General features: G+C 40.2%; 1 protein-coding gene across 2 annotated transcripts in view; it reads left to right on the forward strand.

Moving 5' to 3' along the window:
* Positions 1-19,163, forward strand: part of BMPR2 (bone morphogenetic protein receptor type 2) — an 81,479-nt gene that overhangs the window by 41,679 nt on the left and 20,637 nt on the right. For both annotated transcript variants that reach the window (XM_035137452.2, XM_035137434.2), the window contains exons 3-8: positions 3,226-3,399; positions 4,246-4,425; positions 14,788-14,898; positions 15,514-15,605; positions 16,346-16,576; positions 17,542-17,656. In XM_035137452.2, coding sequence (XP_034993343.1) covers positions 3,226-3,399; positions 4,246-4,425; positions 14,788-14,898; positions 15,514-15,605; positions 16,346-16,576; positions 17,542-17,656 — 903 coding nt within the window. The remainder of the gene's footprint in view (positions 1-3,225; positions 3,400-4,245; positions 4,426-14,787; positions 14,899-15,513; positions 15,606-16,345; positions 16,577-17,541; positions 17,657-19,163) is intronic.

Below are 19,163 nucleotides of genomic sequence, written 5' to 3' on the forward strand. Positions count from 1 at the left end.
AAGAGGCTGAACTTTGTTGCTGGGTATAGTTCTAGTCATAGCTGCCAAGTTCTCCCTTTTTTTAAGGGAAATTCCCTTATGCTGAATAGGCTTCCTCGTGAGAAAAGGGAAAACTTGGCAGCTATGGTTCTAGTTCAAATCTGAATAGACTTATTTACTCTGGGTCATTAATGTCAAAATTATTTTGTGGAAAGAATATACATTGAAAGGCACAATGAACATATGAACTATGATAGTTGCTCTCAAAAATGCTACATTAATGCTAGTGTGTATTTCTTCCTTTACAGAAAATTCACATATTTTCTCTTTGATGCTAGAAAATGGCAAAATTCTGATTTAAGGCAAAGAAATAATTTAGCATTCATGTATTTTCCCTTTCACTATTTTAATAAGGCAGTCACTTATGGAACATTGTTATCCAGTCCCTTTGTTTTATTATACATTATTACACAATGCTTTGCTCAGGCATGGCAATCCAGTGAAGATTTATCTATGAAAAATCTGGAAATGCACAAAATAGGCATTTTGCTTTGATTGATTCAACCAGTTTACCGTGTTTCCCCTTTTTTAAGACACCGTCTTATAACTTTTTTCCTCAAAAAAACCACAGGGTGGCTTATTTTCGGTGGGTGTCTTAAGAAAGATGCAAAGTGATACACAAAATAAGGAAAATATTTGGTGTGTGCAAGCAGTTTTGCATTTATTTCTATTCTGCTGCTGAGTCTAGTCTTCTTACAACACAAGGAGGCGGCTTGCCGGGTTGTCGCCCAGCAGCGTGCGCGGAGCGCCCCGAGCCTCTGGGAGCCGGAGGAGGAGGCTTGCTGGATCGTCGTTTTCCTTGTGTTTCCTTGATTTCCTAATCCCTTCTTATCCCTGCCCTGTCCCACCCTAACCCTTCCCCACCCCCACTCCCACCCCCTCATCCTCCTAGTGCCGTACCTTCACTGCGTGTTCCCTGCTGGGGGGTGCGGCTTGGGGGGTAATTTTTTCGGTTGCATAGGCTTCGTCGAGCGGCTTTTTAGCTGCTTGAAGGGGGAGCAGTCAAGAACGCTCCGTTTGCTTGCGCTGGGAGCGGGAACGCTTTAGTGGCTGGGCTAATTTTAAGCTTTTGCCGTGTTTTCCGTGCTCTAGGCTAGCGCTCTGAGCGGGAGCGCTCTAACCGCCGCCAGCTACCGGTATTTGGGCGGCAGGGTGCCGTTTTCGCGCGCCTCAGGCCACGTGTCCAGTTTTAGGGCTGGCTTGTGGCGCCTTTGGAGGGGTGCTGTTGCGTGCGGAGGCTTCCACTCCCTCCCCCTCCTTTGTTGAGTCCATTGACAAGCGGCTTGAACCCGCTTGTCAGCGGTTCGCCAGGCTTTTCCTTGTCTGCGCTTTGACAGCCGCCAGTCAGCTGGGCTCGGGGAGGCTTTTGTGACAGCTGCAGATTGCGCCTTTTTTGCCGAGGGAAGCGCGGAGCGGCTCCTGGCTCGGTGGCAGCGCTTCCTGTTTGGTAGCGTCTCTCAGTCCTCCGCCTTGCGGAAAGCCGCCTCCTCCTCTTCCCCGCCCCAGTTGTCTCCTTTCCTCGCTCCCCGCCTTTTCTCTCTCTCACACACACAGAGGGAGAGACACCGTTCCGTGCGCACGGCCGCTCAGCCATTCTTTCGCGAGCGTGTCACAAACACCGCTCTCCTCCTCCCCCCACCCATCCTTTCTTGCGTGCGTGTGCATGCCTCCTCTGTGCTTCAGGTCAACAGCTCGGCGAGCGCGAGCGCCGAAAGAGGGCCGAGCGCGCGGTGCTTGTGCCTCCTCCTGCTTCTCCCCCCCCCGTCCGTGTGTGAGGGAGAAATTAGCAGTTGAGGGCGAGGACGGATAGAGAGCTGCACGGCGCTTCAGCAGCAGCAACAGCAGCAACCAGTTCCAGGTGCCGAGCCGCGGCAGAAAGAGGAGGCGGCGCGCGGAGCGCCCTGAGTCTCCGGGACCCAGCGGTGCTCTATAGCCCTTTGAATCCTCCTCCTCCTGCTGTTGTGGCTTGGGGCGCTCCGTGCTGTGTTGCTGGGCACTTTGTCGGTCCCGCTGCTGGGGCGCTCGGCGGTCTCATTCTAAGCGGCGCTGCTGCAGCAGCAGCAGTAGCCAGTTCCGGGCACCAACCCAGCAGCCCTCCTTTTCCTGCCGCGGCCGGCATGCTGGGTTCCGCTGGCTCGGGGTATGGCTTATTTTCGGGGTATGGCTTAATTCCACAAAAGTGTAAAAATCCTGCTACGTCTTATAAAATGACTACGTCTTAAAATAGGGGAAACACGGTAAATTCTGTGCACTAGTTTAAGGACTTTAAATGCTTCTTTCATTCTGAAGAGTCTTTCTTTCTTTCTAATGAAATAATTATATAGGGTTGTTTTGATGAGGTATGGCCTAATTTCTGGAGTATATCAAAAAGAAAAGTGGACAAAAATTCCTTTGAATTTCTGGGATCTTAAGACATTTTGATCTTTTAATATTCTAGCTCAAGGGAGATGTATGTTCAATGGGAAGACTAATTATGATGATGATCTAAGATTTACTGATAATGTGGGCTGGGACTGAATGTATCCCTATTCATCCGGTTTCCCTTTCTGAATATTTAAAGCATCTTCATTTATGAATACCATAAAATGTACCAAGCTTGTGATGCTGCTGCAGGCCACTTTTAAGTGCTTTTTTCTGCTGTAGTACTCAATGTCACTTCGTTTCTAATGGTTCTGCTAATAGGATTTTTGGATAAGTCTAATATATTTCTGACATGGTGATCTCTGGTGTTCTAGAGTGAGAGGAAGAACTATCCCGGCACAGCATATTCACAAAAAAGGAAAGGAAAGCAGATATTGCAGAGGAAAATGTTTCTATACACATAAATAGGAATTGCACTTGCATCCAGCAGCAGCTCCTAACAGGAAGTTGGATATTGCTTTTAAAAATGCAAAGTTCCAAAATTGCCAAGACAGCTACCTGAGGCAATCCAGTCAACATACATAGTACCCAAGCATTACTTGTCTGCACATGGAAGAAAAACTTACCAGCAACTCTGTCTGTTTGCCCTTTAATGATAACAAAATCAGCTACTTGAGGTGGCTACCTTACTCTTCCTAATGAAAGGGCCAGCCCTGAAAATGACTCTTCTAGTTTCTTCAACTATATTGTTTGTCTTCTAGTTTTGTCAACAATCAGTGCCACAGTCTGGTTTCTAAACTTGCCTGTTTTTGTTTTCTTGTTTAGCTGCACAGAGCGAAGAGATGACATGTGCATTTAGGGACCAGTACCAAAATGATCATGGAATTAGCGAAAGTCGAATTTCTCAAGAGAATGGTACAGTTTTGTGTATGAAAGGCAACACCTGCTATGGTCTGTGGGAGAAAACACGTGAAGGAGACATCCATCTTGTGAAACAAGGTAACATTCAACAATAATGGCATTCAGCAATAATGACAACAAACATAATCTGTTTGTCACAAAGGTCTTAATATTCAGTGGCAGGTAGCAGTTTTTTGTAAAACTTTTAAACATGTTAACATACTGCCTTCTGATCACAAAGGAATCTACAAATAAATGTCCCTCATTTTAAAAAACGGCTGAGTGCAGACATAACTCTTCTCAGTTCTCTGCTGCCACAAAGGCCAGGACTAGGCTTAAGTTACAGGAGAATATATTTCATTTGAACATTAGGAGAAACTTATTGAACAGTTCAACAGTGGATCAATTACTTAGAGGAGTGGTGAGTTCTCCCTCACTAAAGTTATTCAAGCAAAGGTTAGATAGCCGTATGTTTAAGATGCTCTAGTTCTGGGACTTGTGAACTGAGCAGGGGGGTGGACAGATGGACCCAACCTGAAAAAAGCTCTGATTCTCTTAATTGTATGACTCCTGACTCCTTCCCAGTTCATTGTTGCACCCCCTCTCCTCCTCAAGCTAAAGCTAACTACAGTTCCGTCTTCAGTGGTGTTAATAATGACCATAGTTATCAGCAAATTTGCAAAGCTGCTTCTATCCATTATTGCAAATGGTGGTTAGCATTAATGTAAGTTAATGGTCGATGGTCAAATTGAAAAGGGGGGGTACCCACTTGGGAAAGCCGTGTGGATGCCCACAGTGCATTCCCAATAGCTTAATCATGATTAGGTGAGAGACAATCTAATAAGAGCATGAAGTTGAGGAGGAAAACATGCAGAAAGTTTCACAAGCTAAATAAATAGCCCAAATAAATACTGCTATTTGATTTACAACCTTTTCCCCCTCCAGGATGCTGGTCTCATATAGGAGACCCTGAAGACTGTCACTCTGAGGAATGCATAGTCACAACCACCCCTTCCTTGGTTCAGAACGGGACATATCGTTTCTGCTGCTGCAGTTCCAACTTGTGCAATCTCAACTTCACAGAGAATTTTCCACCAGCAGACCCTACTGATGGAACACCTTTCAGTGAGTCAGAGTGCCTCAGGCTGTGTGATAATCATGATTTAAGAGCAACTGAGAAAGCATTGCTACTAATAGACTCCACATGCAATTTAAAGATTGAAATTAACTTTGTTTTTCTATTAATATGTAATCTATCTGTTGTATTATACAATGTTTCACCTTAAAAATAACTTAGGCTTCACTTGTCCGGTATATCCTTTACAATATTGTGGCAATATTATTTTGCCATGGTCTAATTCTCCATGCAGAGGACCTTTTATTCTTCCTCTTGCTTTGGAATAGCTCAAAATACCCTTTTTAGTCTTTTACCTCTCTTGCCAAGGTTGAGTTTGGTTCTGAGCTTTAGTCCTCCTGACCTTTTCCTTGAAAGTGTTGGTGTCTTTTTTTATATCCTTCCTTTGTGATTTGATTCTTCCATTATACATGCCCCTTTTAAATCTCATCTTAAATCTCCTAATGCAGCCACACTGGTTTCTTTAGATGCCTCCTACTTCTCTTCCTTGTTGGAATTGTTTGTGATTATGCCTTCAATATTTCACCTTCAAGAAACTCCCAGCCATCATTAACTCTTTGCATATTTCTAAAAATGAGATCTCACCTGTACTGTAGTTCCTGGAGCAGGCACAGTGGGTTTTGTTTTTTAACACCCCCCCCAGCTTTGACTCTGCCCTGCATGATAGTTAGGGTGGCTTTGGAATACTTCAGACATGGGCATCTGTGAGGCTACTGCAAAGGAGAACACAAATCACAACCACAGCAGTACAGAATTGTACTAGGCCTATGGAGGTTACATTTTGCATTGCAATGTTGTTTTTCCTACTTCTGTTTAGCTATAATTATGCTGAGACTGGGATCACACTCTGATAGAAAATATCTGGAATGGCAACATGACCCAAAGCTCTTTTACTTCCAGGCTAACTGGAGATAATTGCCTGTATATTTACAATCATTTCTTTGCTATCTATCTTCAGTGCCCAGTTTTAGATTTATTTTTCAATTGCAACATTGGAAGACAATTTAGACATTGCTCTGGCTTGTGTATAGATGTCAAAATACATATAGTCCTGGAAAACAAGTAATGCTCCTAATTAGCTGCAAATGCTGTACCGTATTAACGTAAGAGCATATGTTTTCAGACATCAACATGGAATTTAAATTTGTGGTATTTAATATAATCTGCAAATAACCATAAATATTGTGTAGAAGGGATTATGTTTTTATAGTGAGAGAGCCTTAAGGCCACATAGGAGGAAATAATGGAAATCTATTGTGTGGTATTTAAACAATGTGATTTCAGAAACTGGGATGTTTGACAGCAAGAAAGGCATATTGTTTAATGTTCTATATGCATAAATTGAGGCTTCGCAAGAAATCACGAAGAGGATAAATGATTGGGAAATTAACATTCCTACCGGGGGGGGGGGGCGTAGAATGACCTCTGGCTCCCAAACCAAATGTTGCCTGTCAAGTCCCTCATCATTTGCCCTACCAGGCCATTTTGGTGAAGCCAGGCTCACCCAAAGTTTGCAGTAAGAATCTACCGTAAAATGGTCGTCTTTGGGTTCATATTCCCTGTTGCTATTTCATCTCATTGTTTTCATTATAATTTATATTGGAAGAAACTGATATTACTAACCAGTACTAAAGTGCAGGGCTAAACTGAACTTTCATCTTAAAAGAACAAAATAAATATTGTTCTCAATATCTGCTGGAAATTGATAGTAGTCTGTGGAGAGCTAAATGGTCTACAAATCATGCAATTTGGACTTACTGTACTAGTATTCCATAATATTCCCTTACAGACAAATGCTGAATAAGCATCCTGCAAGCCCCATATTGTAAGACTGTAAACATCTCAGAACAAGAAATAGTTCTTGTTAATGTTTCGCAATAGTGCTTTGCATACTAAGAGGAAATTTCTAATTCTGGAGCAGAATTGTGTTTCTTTAATAGTTAGATGTTTTTATGATCATTAGCTGTGCTTGAGAAACAAAATGAGCATATAGGTGCCTGAAGGTTGGAAGACAAAAAGTAGGTGGGAGACGAGTGAGGTCACCATAGTACTGGTGTTTCATTGGCTGAATAGCAGCATGCTACTCTGTGACTGACAGTTTTGCCTCTCTTTGTCCGGGCTTGAAAAAAAAGCTACTGTGCTTGTGATCTGTTTTCCTATGTGTTTTCCCTTGCTCTATCCCTCCTCCCCTTTCCCTCCCTCACTTCCAGGTTGTGGGAAAGAAAGAAACTAACAGGTCCCCCTTTCTTTCTGTTTTCCCTTCTAAACTTTCAGCATGCGTTGTTGGATGCACTCGGGGTTTGTAAAAAAAGTTTAAGAAAGGGGGAAGTGTTGACTCCCTTTGTGCAGCACTTGGTCGGTCTCTTCTCCTGTACTAGATGGCAGCAGGCAATTGATATTATTATTTCCCCTTTTAAAAAAGCTCTAGCAGAACAAGGTGAGGTCATGGTACACTGCAGATCAAAGTTGATCTCATGTCCCCCATCTTATTTTCCCTCTCTGGGCCTGCAAGGGGTACAGAGACACTCCCGGAAAATGACATGGCCAGCATGATTGCAGCTTCACTCCAGCTGTTTTGGGACTACAACTCCCATCATCCCTAGGTAACAGAACCAGTGGTCAGCGATGATGGGAATTGTAGTCCCAAAACAGCTGGAGGGCCTAGTTTGGCCATATCACTGCTCTACAGCATGCCTGTATGACAATCTTGCATTGCTGTACTAAGAAATAAATTGCTGGTGGGCATGTTCTCTTCAGGGCTGCTGTAGTAGTGAGGGATAAAATTTACTTCTCAACTTTCCTTCTGCTTCCATCACTGCAGCTTCAAGTCAGGAAGGGGAAGTGTGTTTTGAGTAGCTAGATCCTGGCAAAGAAGGCTTTTTGAGGAAGGAGAAAACTAACCAAGATAAGCAGAGGGCAGTTCAGAATTATTCTCCATCTTTTTATGCTTTATTTCAAGACAGAGAATAATTTCAGAGTTTTAAAAGCTTGCCTTCAGATTGAAGAAAGCTTTTAAAAGTTCCCAAAGTTCATTTTGAAGTCCAAGCTTGGGGACTTCTGTTTGCTAGCATCTTGGCAAAAAACTACAATGTAAACCTTGTTTTAATGCCCAGATGGGTGGGGTATAAATAATAAATTATTATTATTATTATTATTATTATTATTATTATTATTATTATTATTGCTACGGGCATTCAAAGATTCAGTGTGCCATCTGGAAACCAATTAATGCATTGCAATATCCATTCCCTGTTATTTTGTCTTGGTTTATCTCTTGTGGTACATTCTCTAGTTTGCCAGAAGTTCTAAATAAACATTAGTATTGTTTAAGTCAGTCGTTAGCTATTCATAAGATACCATCTTATGAATAGCTAACGACTGACTGTATTTCACGCTACTACAATTTCCCAAAGTTATGGATACTGGTGGATGAGGTGAAGCAACAGCTGTGTAGACTTAAGACAGCCCTATTTCTGCCTCTGTTTACACCGGCGTAAAATATGGTATATTTTTCTCTTAACGCAAAGATGGAAGTCTAAAGGAAAGTTTCATACACTGATGGAAATAATGGCATTTGTCTGAGCCTGCTTCATGCTCACTGCATAGCTGGATTTTTAAAGGCTTATTCACATTGCACTGTAGCCAAACTAGTGTGCGATCTAAGGTAAGAAAACAGATTTTAATAAAATGTTTGGTATGAATTAAGGTGGTTCCAAATATTTTTCTTGCAAACACAAGTTTAGCCAACAAATACTTCTGATTTACAAATACACACATGATGGTTTTAACGCCATGTGGAATGTTAGTTAATTATGATATATACTGAAATCATTGCCTTCATGGCTAAAGGAACCTTGAGATCTTTCTCCTCATTGTTATCACTTTATTAGGTGGTGGTCCTCCGCTGTTCTATTCCCCTAGAAATATACATAGGAATTCCCTGTTACTTGTTTGCTTACATTTTAAATGGAATATATCAATGTATACGTCAGTTTACAGGCGGGGGGAACCAATTTCCCCCTATTGCTCCAATAGCACCCATCCTAGCATAATAGTTAAAAAGTAAACTTGCTGAGCTTTGTATGCTTTGTGTTTGTACTTTGGAAAGATGAACTTCAGCACTAGAGAAATGAATCTTCATTCTGCAATCTACAAAGAACCATGCCTGAAATTTTAATAATGAAAAAGCAAAATATGCATAAAATGTACATACCTGTTTAGTAAGGCAAGTTATGAATGAACTTAGAATTCCCATATGCAGCTACTTTATGTGAGTTGGCAAACAAGGCAGACAGTCTTGACTATAGTTTCCCATTACGTCCAAACCAGGAAAGTATGGTTAACAGTAATATATTAATTAAAATATTAATTAAGCTGCAGTTTAAAGTTAGCTTAGCAGCATGTTTCAAAGCTGTTAACTATCATTTCCTGGTTCAGGCGGAAAGGAAAACTATAGTCAAGGGAAAACTTACACAAAGGCAGGAGTCAGTTGTGTATTGGGGAATATATCTGGTTAGTAAGATGAGATCTGATTGTCTAAATCAGGCATAGACAACCTTGGCTCTCCAGATGTTTTGGAACTACAACTCCCATGATCCCTGACTACTGGCCCTGTTAGCTAGGGATCATGGGAGTTGTAGTTCCAAAACATCTGGAGAGCCAAGGTTGCCTATGCCTGGTCTAAATGCTACTGGTGTAGTACAGCTTTGCTCCAGAGGAAAGCTGCTTTTAACAGCTAAAGGAGCAGTTTGTGTCTGAATTGCTCAACTTTGGCATTAGTATGAGAGAGCAGCAAACTAGTCATCATCTCTAATTATGTTGCAGGCACTAACTTCACAGTACTCAGCAATCACGTTCAACAGAGCATGCACAATTGTAGCTGATGTGCCAGCTAATAGAAGAATGTCCCCTCCACCCCAGCAACAAGATGTCAGGCTTAAACTGCAGGTGGAAAATGTAGTATTACAGCAACAGAAGCTCTAGCCCAAAGAATGACTCCTGTGTCCCTATCATAATTAAGTAACACATGCACATTTTATTATGAAGAAAATCCCCTGGAAAGGCCCCAAGAGGCATTTATTTACATTCTCCTGTCAATGACTTGAATTCATTACCTCTCCATAGCTTCCACAATTTGAACATTTTTAGCCCCCTAGAGATTATGCCTAACTAGTATTGTGTTGTACTATTCTTGGAATGCATCTTGTGTTTTTGCAAATAATATTTAAACATAAATAAAAGGCACATTGCTCAGTTGCTATAGAAACCAAAATCGTATTAGCAGACTATGAGCCATTTTGTTCACTGTGTTTTCTGTTAGCACTGGCTCAATTACGAGAAGTGAAATACTTGTTTTATGCTTTTGGGGGTTTTTAAAGTAAAGGATTTTGACTATTAATAGAACATGAAGACAAAAATCTTTTAGATTGAGAATGAATGAATATTTGTATCAGACATTTTAAGGAATGCCTGGGTTCAATCATGTTGTGCATTCCAATATTAACCCAACCAAGTCAATATTTAAAAATATACAAATTTATTAAATGTTATTTAAGCCTTACCTGAAATAATATGTCTAAATTATTTGATCTTGCAAAGCTATTCACATACCACCATTCCATAAAATTGGTAGGTTGTATTGCTGACATAATTTAAGCCTCATTATAGTTTCATACAAGTTTTTATTTATTTAGTTGTATTATTCATACAAGTAAACAATATTAGGTAGCAGACGTCTTAAGCCTGCTAGTATATAATGTAGTTCAGTATATAGTTCAGTATGGAGAATGGCTGTGGAAACTTCTGCACATACCGAATAGTCTTTAGGACATTTTCCATACTGAACCATACCATATGCTATCAGGTTTAAGAGGTCTGCTACTTAATATCATTTATGTTTATGATTAATATAAATAAATACAAATTACTTGTATAAAACTATAATAAGAACCATGTGGAAGACATAGAAAGACTGTGAAAACTGTTCAGGCAGTTTTGCTTCATTATTGTTTTGCAAGGGTAACAGTGTGACAGTTCATTTTTTTTCTGTCATAAATTGCTACGCCACTATGTAAATTTGGGCAGTTTAAGAAGTGCATCTGTTAAACAAAGCTAAAAATGTGCAGTTCTGAAACAATGACCTGCAGTTAACAATTGAAATGGAATTTTATTTGAAACGTTTCTTCAGGACACCAATAAAAACTTTTAAAGGAAGAGGTAAAATGATAGCTTCTATATAAGTATTGTATGCTGTAAAAATACAGCATGTTGTTCAAGTGCAGTTGTTGCATAAGAAAATAACATATTTCTAAGGGGTGCAATTGAAATATGATTCGTTTTCTTTTGTATGAAATATTGAATGCAAGTGTTCTTGCCTATGAGTTAAATGATTGGGGGGGGGGCAGGCCAGCTCTCTTCCCCCACCCCATATTTCTCAGGGAAAGCGTAAATTCACTAATCCTTAGACTACCTTTCTGAGTGAGGCTGTGAAAAAAGGAGGGAGCCCCAGCAGTTGCATTGTATTGAAACCATCCTTTGCACACACACACACACACACACACACACACACACACACACACACACACAAAAACCAGACAAAGGCTGAGTGTAGCAAGGAAGCAGACGGCACGCCTCCAGTCAGTGCCCCGGCCTGGCTCCAGGATTTGTAAACAGAAACATCCCAGGCTCCAATAAGGCAGACGGCGGCTCTCCGTCTGATCTGCATGCAGGAAGTGCCTGCTTGTACAAGTCTTGCCATCGCATATAAGCACCCACGAGCTGTTTAAATTCGCCAGAGCTGCCTTTCTATGAACACGGGAGAAGCCAGGGTGTTTTAACTTCTTAGAGGAACACAGCATGCTTTATATGCAGCATGCTTAAATGTGAAAGACCATGCAGTCGCATGAAATGTTCAGAGGTGATGGGCATATGTATTTTAGTGGGGATCAAGCTTTATGTTTGGGGGGAGGGCAGAACTGAGTTATCTGTGATGCAATTGGTCAGCTAGTTAAATATTTTTATTTATTTACTTGATTGTGGGGGCAGCTGCCCCCAACACCCCCCGGCTACGCCCATGCAAAGGAATGTGTGTGTTTTCTCTTGGAGTATAAAAAATCCACACGCACTCAGATTTCTCAGATTTCAAGGAAAGTTAACTTGATCAAGCAAACTACAGCTCAGCCTTTAAAATTCCAGATCTGTTGAACAAAAGAAAGCAACTTACAACAAAAAGGCAAAGTGTGGTACATTCAGTTCCTTAGTATAACAAATTACTTAAATCTTATCAGTGTTCCAATCATGCATATAGAGGTGGTATTTTTTTTAAGTAGCAGTACTTGCAGATTTCCTTCTGGCTAACTTTGATGCACGTATCCAGGAGGAGAGCTGCAACTATTTAAAAAAACCCATCTGTCTTGAGTGCCTGTGTGCCTCGAAGTTCCATCACTTGCCTTGCCTTTTCTCTTCTCACTACCCTTTCAGCAGGAAAGATGTAGCTCAATGTTTACTTCTCTGGAGGACAGGTCAGCTGGAAGGAAGAAGCTTAGCTTGAAGCCTCCAGGCTTCCCCAAGACTAGTGGTAAAGCACTCTCTGACTATGGAAAATAATTGATTGATCTTGCCGTCATAGAAAGGAGACGGTTGCTGCTGTCTTGGTAATTTGCTTCTTCTATGCTCATTAACTATTTGAGGCCACTTCACATTGCAGTGCTTAATTTTGAGAGGTGCTATGGATAAAATCTGCAGCTGTGCAAGCAAGCATTATTGTTAAATAAGAGGAAATTTTGTATTTTTACTCCAGGAGTAAAAGGCACACCATGCATGCTCTGAGCTACCATCTTTATTTGCTACTTCATGTGTTTTGTAGCCATTCTGCAGTAGTTCCAGCCTTCCTGGAATTCAGATTCCAGAAACTTGCATTGAGGTACTACCACTAAACCCTTTGGCTGCATAGATCATGCAAGGCTGTGATACGTGATCCTCAGGGTCCTTTCCAACTCTACAATTCTATGATATATAAAAACATACTGTGGCCTAACATTGTACTGCAACTGCTGGGAGAGATTATCTAGAAGCTGGATGCTGGTTGCTATCAGTATTCAGATGACAACCTCAACTCAAGTCTTTTTTTCATGAGATTACAGAAGGCAGTGGGAGGTCCTGAACTGGTATTTGATGGGCGAAGGACTGATGATTTAATCCAGACCAAGTGGAACTGGTATAAATGGCTGTTTTTTATGCTGTGCTTATGCTATCTGGAGTTACCTGTTTATAATGCGCATCATTGAGTCTGTTTTGTTCTGCCTCTAGTAAGCCACCAGGCCTCATCCCCTAGTCCTGCTCATGGGTGTCTCTGTTTTTAAATTTGTGAAATATTAGAGACCATATAATTACCATGCCACCAAGCCATATTAGAAGAATTACTGTACAGGTCTGAATATAAGCTGCCTTATAATATACAGTGGAACCTTGGGTTGTGGACATAATTCATGACGGAGGCATGTCCACAACCCACAGTGTTCGCATCCTGAAGCGCCGCGTCTGCGCAGGCGCTGGTGCGATTTGGCGCTTCTGAGCATGCACGAGCGGCGAAACCCAGAAGTAACCCGTTCTAGTACTTCTGGGTTTCCGGCTGTAACATTGAGGTATGACTGTATACTGAACCGCTAATATGAGGTCTCTTTGAAAGGAATGTACTGTATACATCCAGTGCTTTTGCAATTTAGAGTGGAACCCCTTGGTTCTCCTACATCTCAGGCTTCCAACACCACCTGTTGAGTAGAGCAAGTGATCCTTTTACAAAACTACAGTACTGAAGTATAGAGTTCCAAGTATAAGTTCCATCCAATGTCCCATCTTAAATCACAGCTTCTCTACCTGTAAGAGCGCAGTTATCAGCTGCTCTCAGATTTTATACAAGCCTCCTTTTTTTGGGGGGGTGGCCTATATGGAGTGGGTGAGGGGGTAAGGTATTGCAACCCTTCTGTAGGTTCAGAACCTGAGGAATAGAGAACACGTTGCGGTCTGGTGAGGGGAAATTGAGGCAGGCAGGGTGGAGCTATTGTCCTGGAAAAAGAAACTCTGATGGAGGGAACTACCCGGTAAGGCAGTGGAGTGAACATAATATTTCATATGAACGTTTATCTAAACTAATCATTGTAAACAGTATTCTAGAACATGCTGTAAATAAAAATAAACCTACTTCATTATAATTGCAGTCAGAATAAACTAATATAGAAACAAAATTATTTTGCATTAGGGATTTTAGCCCGAATGATTATTCTACCTTGAGCATCTTAACGTACTAACAAATGAATTGCAACTGCAATACAAAAACAATTAGAATTAAGCCAACTAAACACAAAGCTTATATTGGTCATTATGCTTTTCTCAACTACTTTATTAGTTCTAAATCAGAAATAAAATTGCAGTGAAAAGATCAGTTAATTTTATTCTGTAACCAGAAAATCATCTTATTGCTGCAGATTCTTGAACAAAGGCAGGATTAGAACTGATTTTAAACTTCATTTCTCTCTCTAAATCATAATATGAATTTACTAGGAAACATTCTTAAAGCCCAATCATACTCTAATTTTCTTCCTTCATGAGGTTCTAGCAAATATGAAGACACAAATAGCCTAAAGTGTGCCTAATCCAAGCATAATTCAAACCAAGTTAACAACTAGGAGCATTGTTTTACAGAGCAGCTTTATACCACAATGTTATTTTATGTGAAGGTCATCCAGCTAGAGGCTGGCTGTGGACTTTGTTTAACCCCTGAAATAATTTTCAAATTATTGCCCTATGACCAGGAGGAGAAGTCAGCAAGATGAACAGTCATCTTTGTAGTCTCTCCCTTGTCAATTTAGGATTTAAGATAACTGAAAAAGAACTGTATCATGATTAGTCTAAACATATCAGTTTTTCTACACGAAGCTGAAGGTGTTTGGTATGGAAATATGTTGGCAAATAGAAGTAGCTAATAGCTATTTGGAATGGGGGGGGGGTAGGTGGTAGCTCTGTGGCCAACTCTCTGTACAGAAAAGGCACATACTTTTGTAAGCTAAGAAAATATTTTTAAAAAATTATTTTGAAAAAGGAATAGTATTCCAAAGAGCAATATTGTTTACCTTGTGTATCTTCAGAAAAAGCTATTGGACTTACTAAAATGATTAACAGCTAGATCCTTATCTTTAATTGAAGAGATTTTAACATTAAATAAAAAATTAGGGGTATGTGATATAATCACCAGAGCAATACTTCAATCTCATTTGCTTTCTACTAGGCATCCTAATTCTTTCTGAGAAACATGCGTTGTATGAAGAAGCCATAATACATAGTTTTCTTTCTTTCAGATTCATCTCATTCACTTCGCCGAGATGAAACAATTGTCATTGCTCTGGCATCAGTATCTGTATTGGCTGTTCTGGTGGTTGCCTTTTTCTTTGGATACAGAATATTTGGAGGTAAGCTTTGATGAGTGCGTTGTTAATTTTCATCTTTTGTTTTTTCTTATAATGATCATTTCCAAGTTACTTACTCTTCTGTTTGGCAATCCAGTTTTTTAAAATATAAAACGCATTAAAACAAAACATCCCCATAGCCTACCCCGAGATCAGAATGCAGGCAGCAATTTACTGCCAGCTTCAGTAACATTCAGTCCATTCCCTTTTCCCTGCAAGGGCCATGTTCCCAAAGCAAATATCCAAGCTTAGAAAAGTGCTACACGACCAGTGGAGCTTTTTGGTGGCAGTTGATGGTAACAAGAAAACTCTTCATAATAAAGGGGATGCATGTGACAAGGTTTTTTAGATTTTGCAGATAAGGTCTTGAGGAACACAGCATGTTAGCTGTCCCAATTAACCTTGGCATAGGGAAAGTAATGTGCAAAACTACATAGCCGGCATCCATTAGCCGTACTAATATTGGTTCTTCTACGGTAAAACTGCCACTTTGTCTAACTCTTTAAGTTGTTTGCAAGGTTTCTCCTGGATAGGTTTGTCCATTGCCAAGACATTGTCAAGACCTCAGACATTTTGATGTGTAACACAAGCTTTTTCCCCTGGATCTTCTTTCATCAGGGGATCATAAACAAGGTTTGCACAGTATAGACATGATGGAAGCAGCATCATCTGAACCCTCATTAGATCTTGATAATCTGAAGCTACTGGAGGTAACTATGCCATTTGGAGTTTCTAGCTCTTTGCTCATCACATGATTTATGAATCACCTGATCAATTTAGTACAAGATGTTTATGTTTACTTTACTGGTACATACATACAAGTTAGTATTTAAGGATTTTTTGTAACCATACTGATAATTATTTAGCTAGATGCTACTTTTTTGTACCTGACAACTAGGTCATGATAAAGTGGCTATTCATTCATTCATTCATTCAATATACTGCCCTTCATCTTAAGATCTCTTTGTCCTATAACATTTTCACTTGAGTATTATTTCATAAATAAAACTGCTTGTATTCTCAGCTGGTGTTTAGAAACACAAAATTGATATTTTTCTGGTTACTATATTCACAAGTTTGTGATGGTCTGCATGCCTGAAGCCCCATTTCTATTTTCATTTAACAAAGCCATGCCCCATAAAGCCAAGCTTAACATGAGCCATGTCTTTGAATCCTGTTATTGGGTTCTTCCTCTTCTTCTTTTTTAAGTAACAACAATTTCCACTTGCATATATGTTTCTTTAGATACTAACATGAACTAAATGTTGTACCATGTCAGAGTGAAATGTAGCACTGCAGATGAAAGGCCCAAATCCAACATGGACAAAACTCAGTGCTCATGCGCACTGAAATCAACAAATTTAAGTGAACTCTGCACTGGACTGTGGCCAAAATGTATATCATATTAATGTGAAGTTCATCAAATGGTTACTTTTTTAATATTTCACAGCTTATTGGTCGAGGGCGATATGGAGCAGTTTACAAAGGTTCCTTAGATGAGCGTCCAGTGGCTGTAAAAGTATTTTCTTTCACTAATCGTCAAAACTTTATCAATGAGAGAAATATATACAGAATCCCACTCATGGAACACGACAATATTGCCCGATTCATTGTGGGAGATGAGAGATTCACTGCAGATGGCCGGATGGAATACTTATTAGTGATGGAATATTATCCCAATGTAAGTAATAATTTAAAGAGAGTTACTTTATACACCTTTGGGAAGATAGAAAATTGATTTAAGTTGCAATTAATGTAAAAATATTCTGTGGGGATTTTACACTATTGTATTTTTAATAACAACAGGTCAGGTTCATTTGTTCATTTTATTTGTATGCTGCTTTTCCACACACAAAATCATGCTCAAAGCAGCTTGCAACAAGGAAATGGATGCATTTCAAACAAATGCTACGAAAACATTTTCACAATAACATAGCAAAACAATAATGTAGCAGCAATTTCACAATAACATAGCAAAACAATAGCAAAGATAATGATATACAAAAAAAACACATTCCAGTACTACAAATCTAACAATATAATTTAAATAACATGCATAATCTAGCAGCAAAAATAAGAAGGGAGCTTCATACGTTCACCTCAGTCCTAGAAACGCCCCTCCCATGATGTTGCTCACAGTCCCTCCCTTGCAACAGCTTCTTATAAGGCTTCCACAGGCAAAGGATGGAAATATCCCTCCTATGATATTAAAGAAGAAAATGCCAGGAGCTGAATTATATACACATGAAAGGTTCTGTCACATTCTGATATCACATTCTGAATCTAGAACAAGAAGTAGAACCTAATGTAGGGCTTTACAAATAGGAGCATGCTTAACCATGAACGGTTGTGTCACTGGAGCCTGGGATGTCCCCAGATGTGAAATGTAGTTAAGTCGTTTGATTAAAGCTGCCTCAGAAAATACCATTTCTTTTGCCATCATGAAGCACATCTGGTGGACATGAGTGTCATTTTTAGATAAAGCCAACAGTAACCACAAACGAACTAGCGCCTCTTCCTCTTAATAAAAGCAATACCCTATGTCCACAAATTTTGAAATGGAGTATTGGAAATAAGTGTTGATTAAAAGTCTCTACAAGCGACTGATGAACCTAACAACATGCACTGTGTTTATTCCCTTCTCAGGGCTCTTTGTGCAGGTATTTGAGCCTTCATACTAGTGACTGGGTGAACTCATGTCGTTTGGCACACACTATAACTAGAGGTCTGGCATATCTTCACACAGAGTTACCTCGAGGAGGTAAGGCCAGGAGTATGCAACTTTCCATAATGATAATTTAGGATTTTCTGTTTGATAACAGAATCAAAGGATTTTTACAGATTTTTATTTTATGATGATACAAATATTTCTGCCATTAGAAATAAGCAACTCTTCCATACACATTTTGTACCCATTGTGTAAGTTCATTTGGAGCCTTCTTAAATAATTAGTAACTATGATGAGGTGTCTTAATTTTGGCACTTGATTTAAAATACATTATGCGTTATTTGCTTACGCACTTAAATTATTTTTACCCTTCTCTTCAGCTGAAAAATGGCTCCAGTAACAGTATCGTCTCAATGCTTGCTGAGCAATGTATGATTGAAAAAGTAGCACAAAGCCTGAGAAAAATGGCCTGAGAAGTTGGTCACAAATAAAAATATATGGAACTAAGATATTTTGTTACCCCACAGTAACTTTGAAGGCAGCTTTTAGAGAAAAAAACCAAACAGAAATACAAAATAAGACCAGGTACAAAAATTACAGAATTACTCAATGTCTCTGACTCAGGCAACCAGATATTATGAATCAGAACAAGGAGTAATGATAGCTCAGTTGGTAGAGCATGATACTCTTAATCTCAGGGTTGTGGATTTAATCCCTATGCTGGGCAAAAGATTCCTGCATTGCAGGGAGTTGGACTAGATGACCCTCAGGATTCCTTCCATGGAGCGCTGCCAGTTTATCAGCAGAATGACAAGGGAGTTACTGATTATTGCCCTTTCCCCTCTGTAGCCCCTCCATGTCCCTCTAAATTACTTCTCAAGGGTCCCCCAACCATTTTAAAGCAAATTTAGGGGTACTCATGGGCTGCTGGGGGAGAAAGAATATTTGGAAATTACCTCTCTTTTCTTCCACTGACAGAGACATTCTTGTTCTGTATAACAAAAAAGTGTGATAATATATTATTTTAGTGCTGGCATAGATATTTATTCTGAAGTTTGCACCGTTTGTTGCTTTTTAAAAATATCCGTGATTATGAATGTAAAAAGGGCATATGGGTGTGTTTCCACTTTTCACCAAAACCGCTTGACCGATTGAGGTGAATTTTTGACACAACATCACATGCGAGTGTCCGAAAGATATAGGAAAGTTTGCTAAGACAGATGTCACACCTCCACCAGGTAAAACCCCCAAAATCCCCTGTTCCAGAATGCACCACTCAGCCAAAAGTGCATGCTGGGAAAAGAACCAGGTTACAAACCGGTGCCCTCTAGCGGCAGCTACACTGGTACTGCACCTATATAACCTTCCCTCTCAACAGCACCTTGGCTCCCATTTACACACTAGGCCAAAGCCTTTACAGACTAGGCCAAATGGAGGTACTGACTTGCCTGGGTGGGGGTTGGGGGTAGGGGACAGGATAGGTCAGGACACAGTGGGACCAGTCACAGGGATGAGCCAGGGGTAGGGGGAGAAGGGGGCATGATACATCTCAGACGGGACAGAGAGGGGGGGTATCACAGGGATAAGTCGGGGTGGGGGG

This window comes from Zootoca vivipara, chromosome 1 (assembly GCF_963506605.1).
Source record: "Zootoca vivipara chromosome 1, rZooViv1.1, whole genome shotgun sequence".
Taxonomy (NCBI): Eukaryota; Metazoa; Chordata; class Lepidosauria; order Squamata; family Lacertidae; genus Zootoca; species Zootoca vivipara.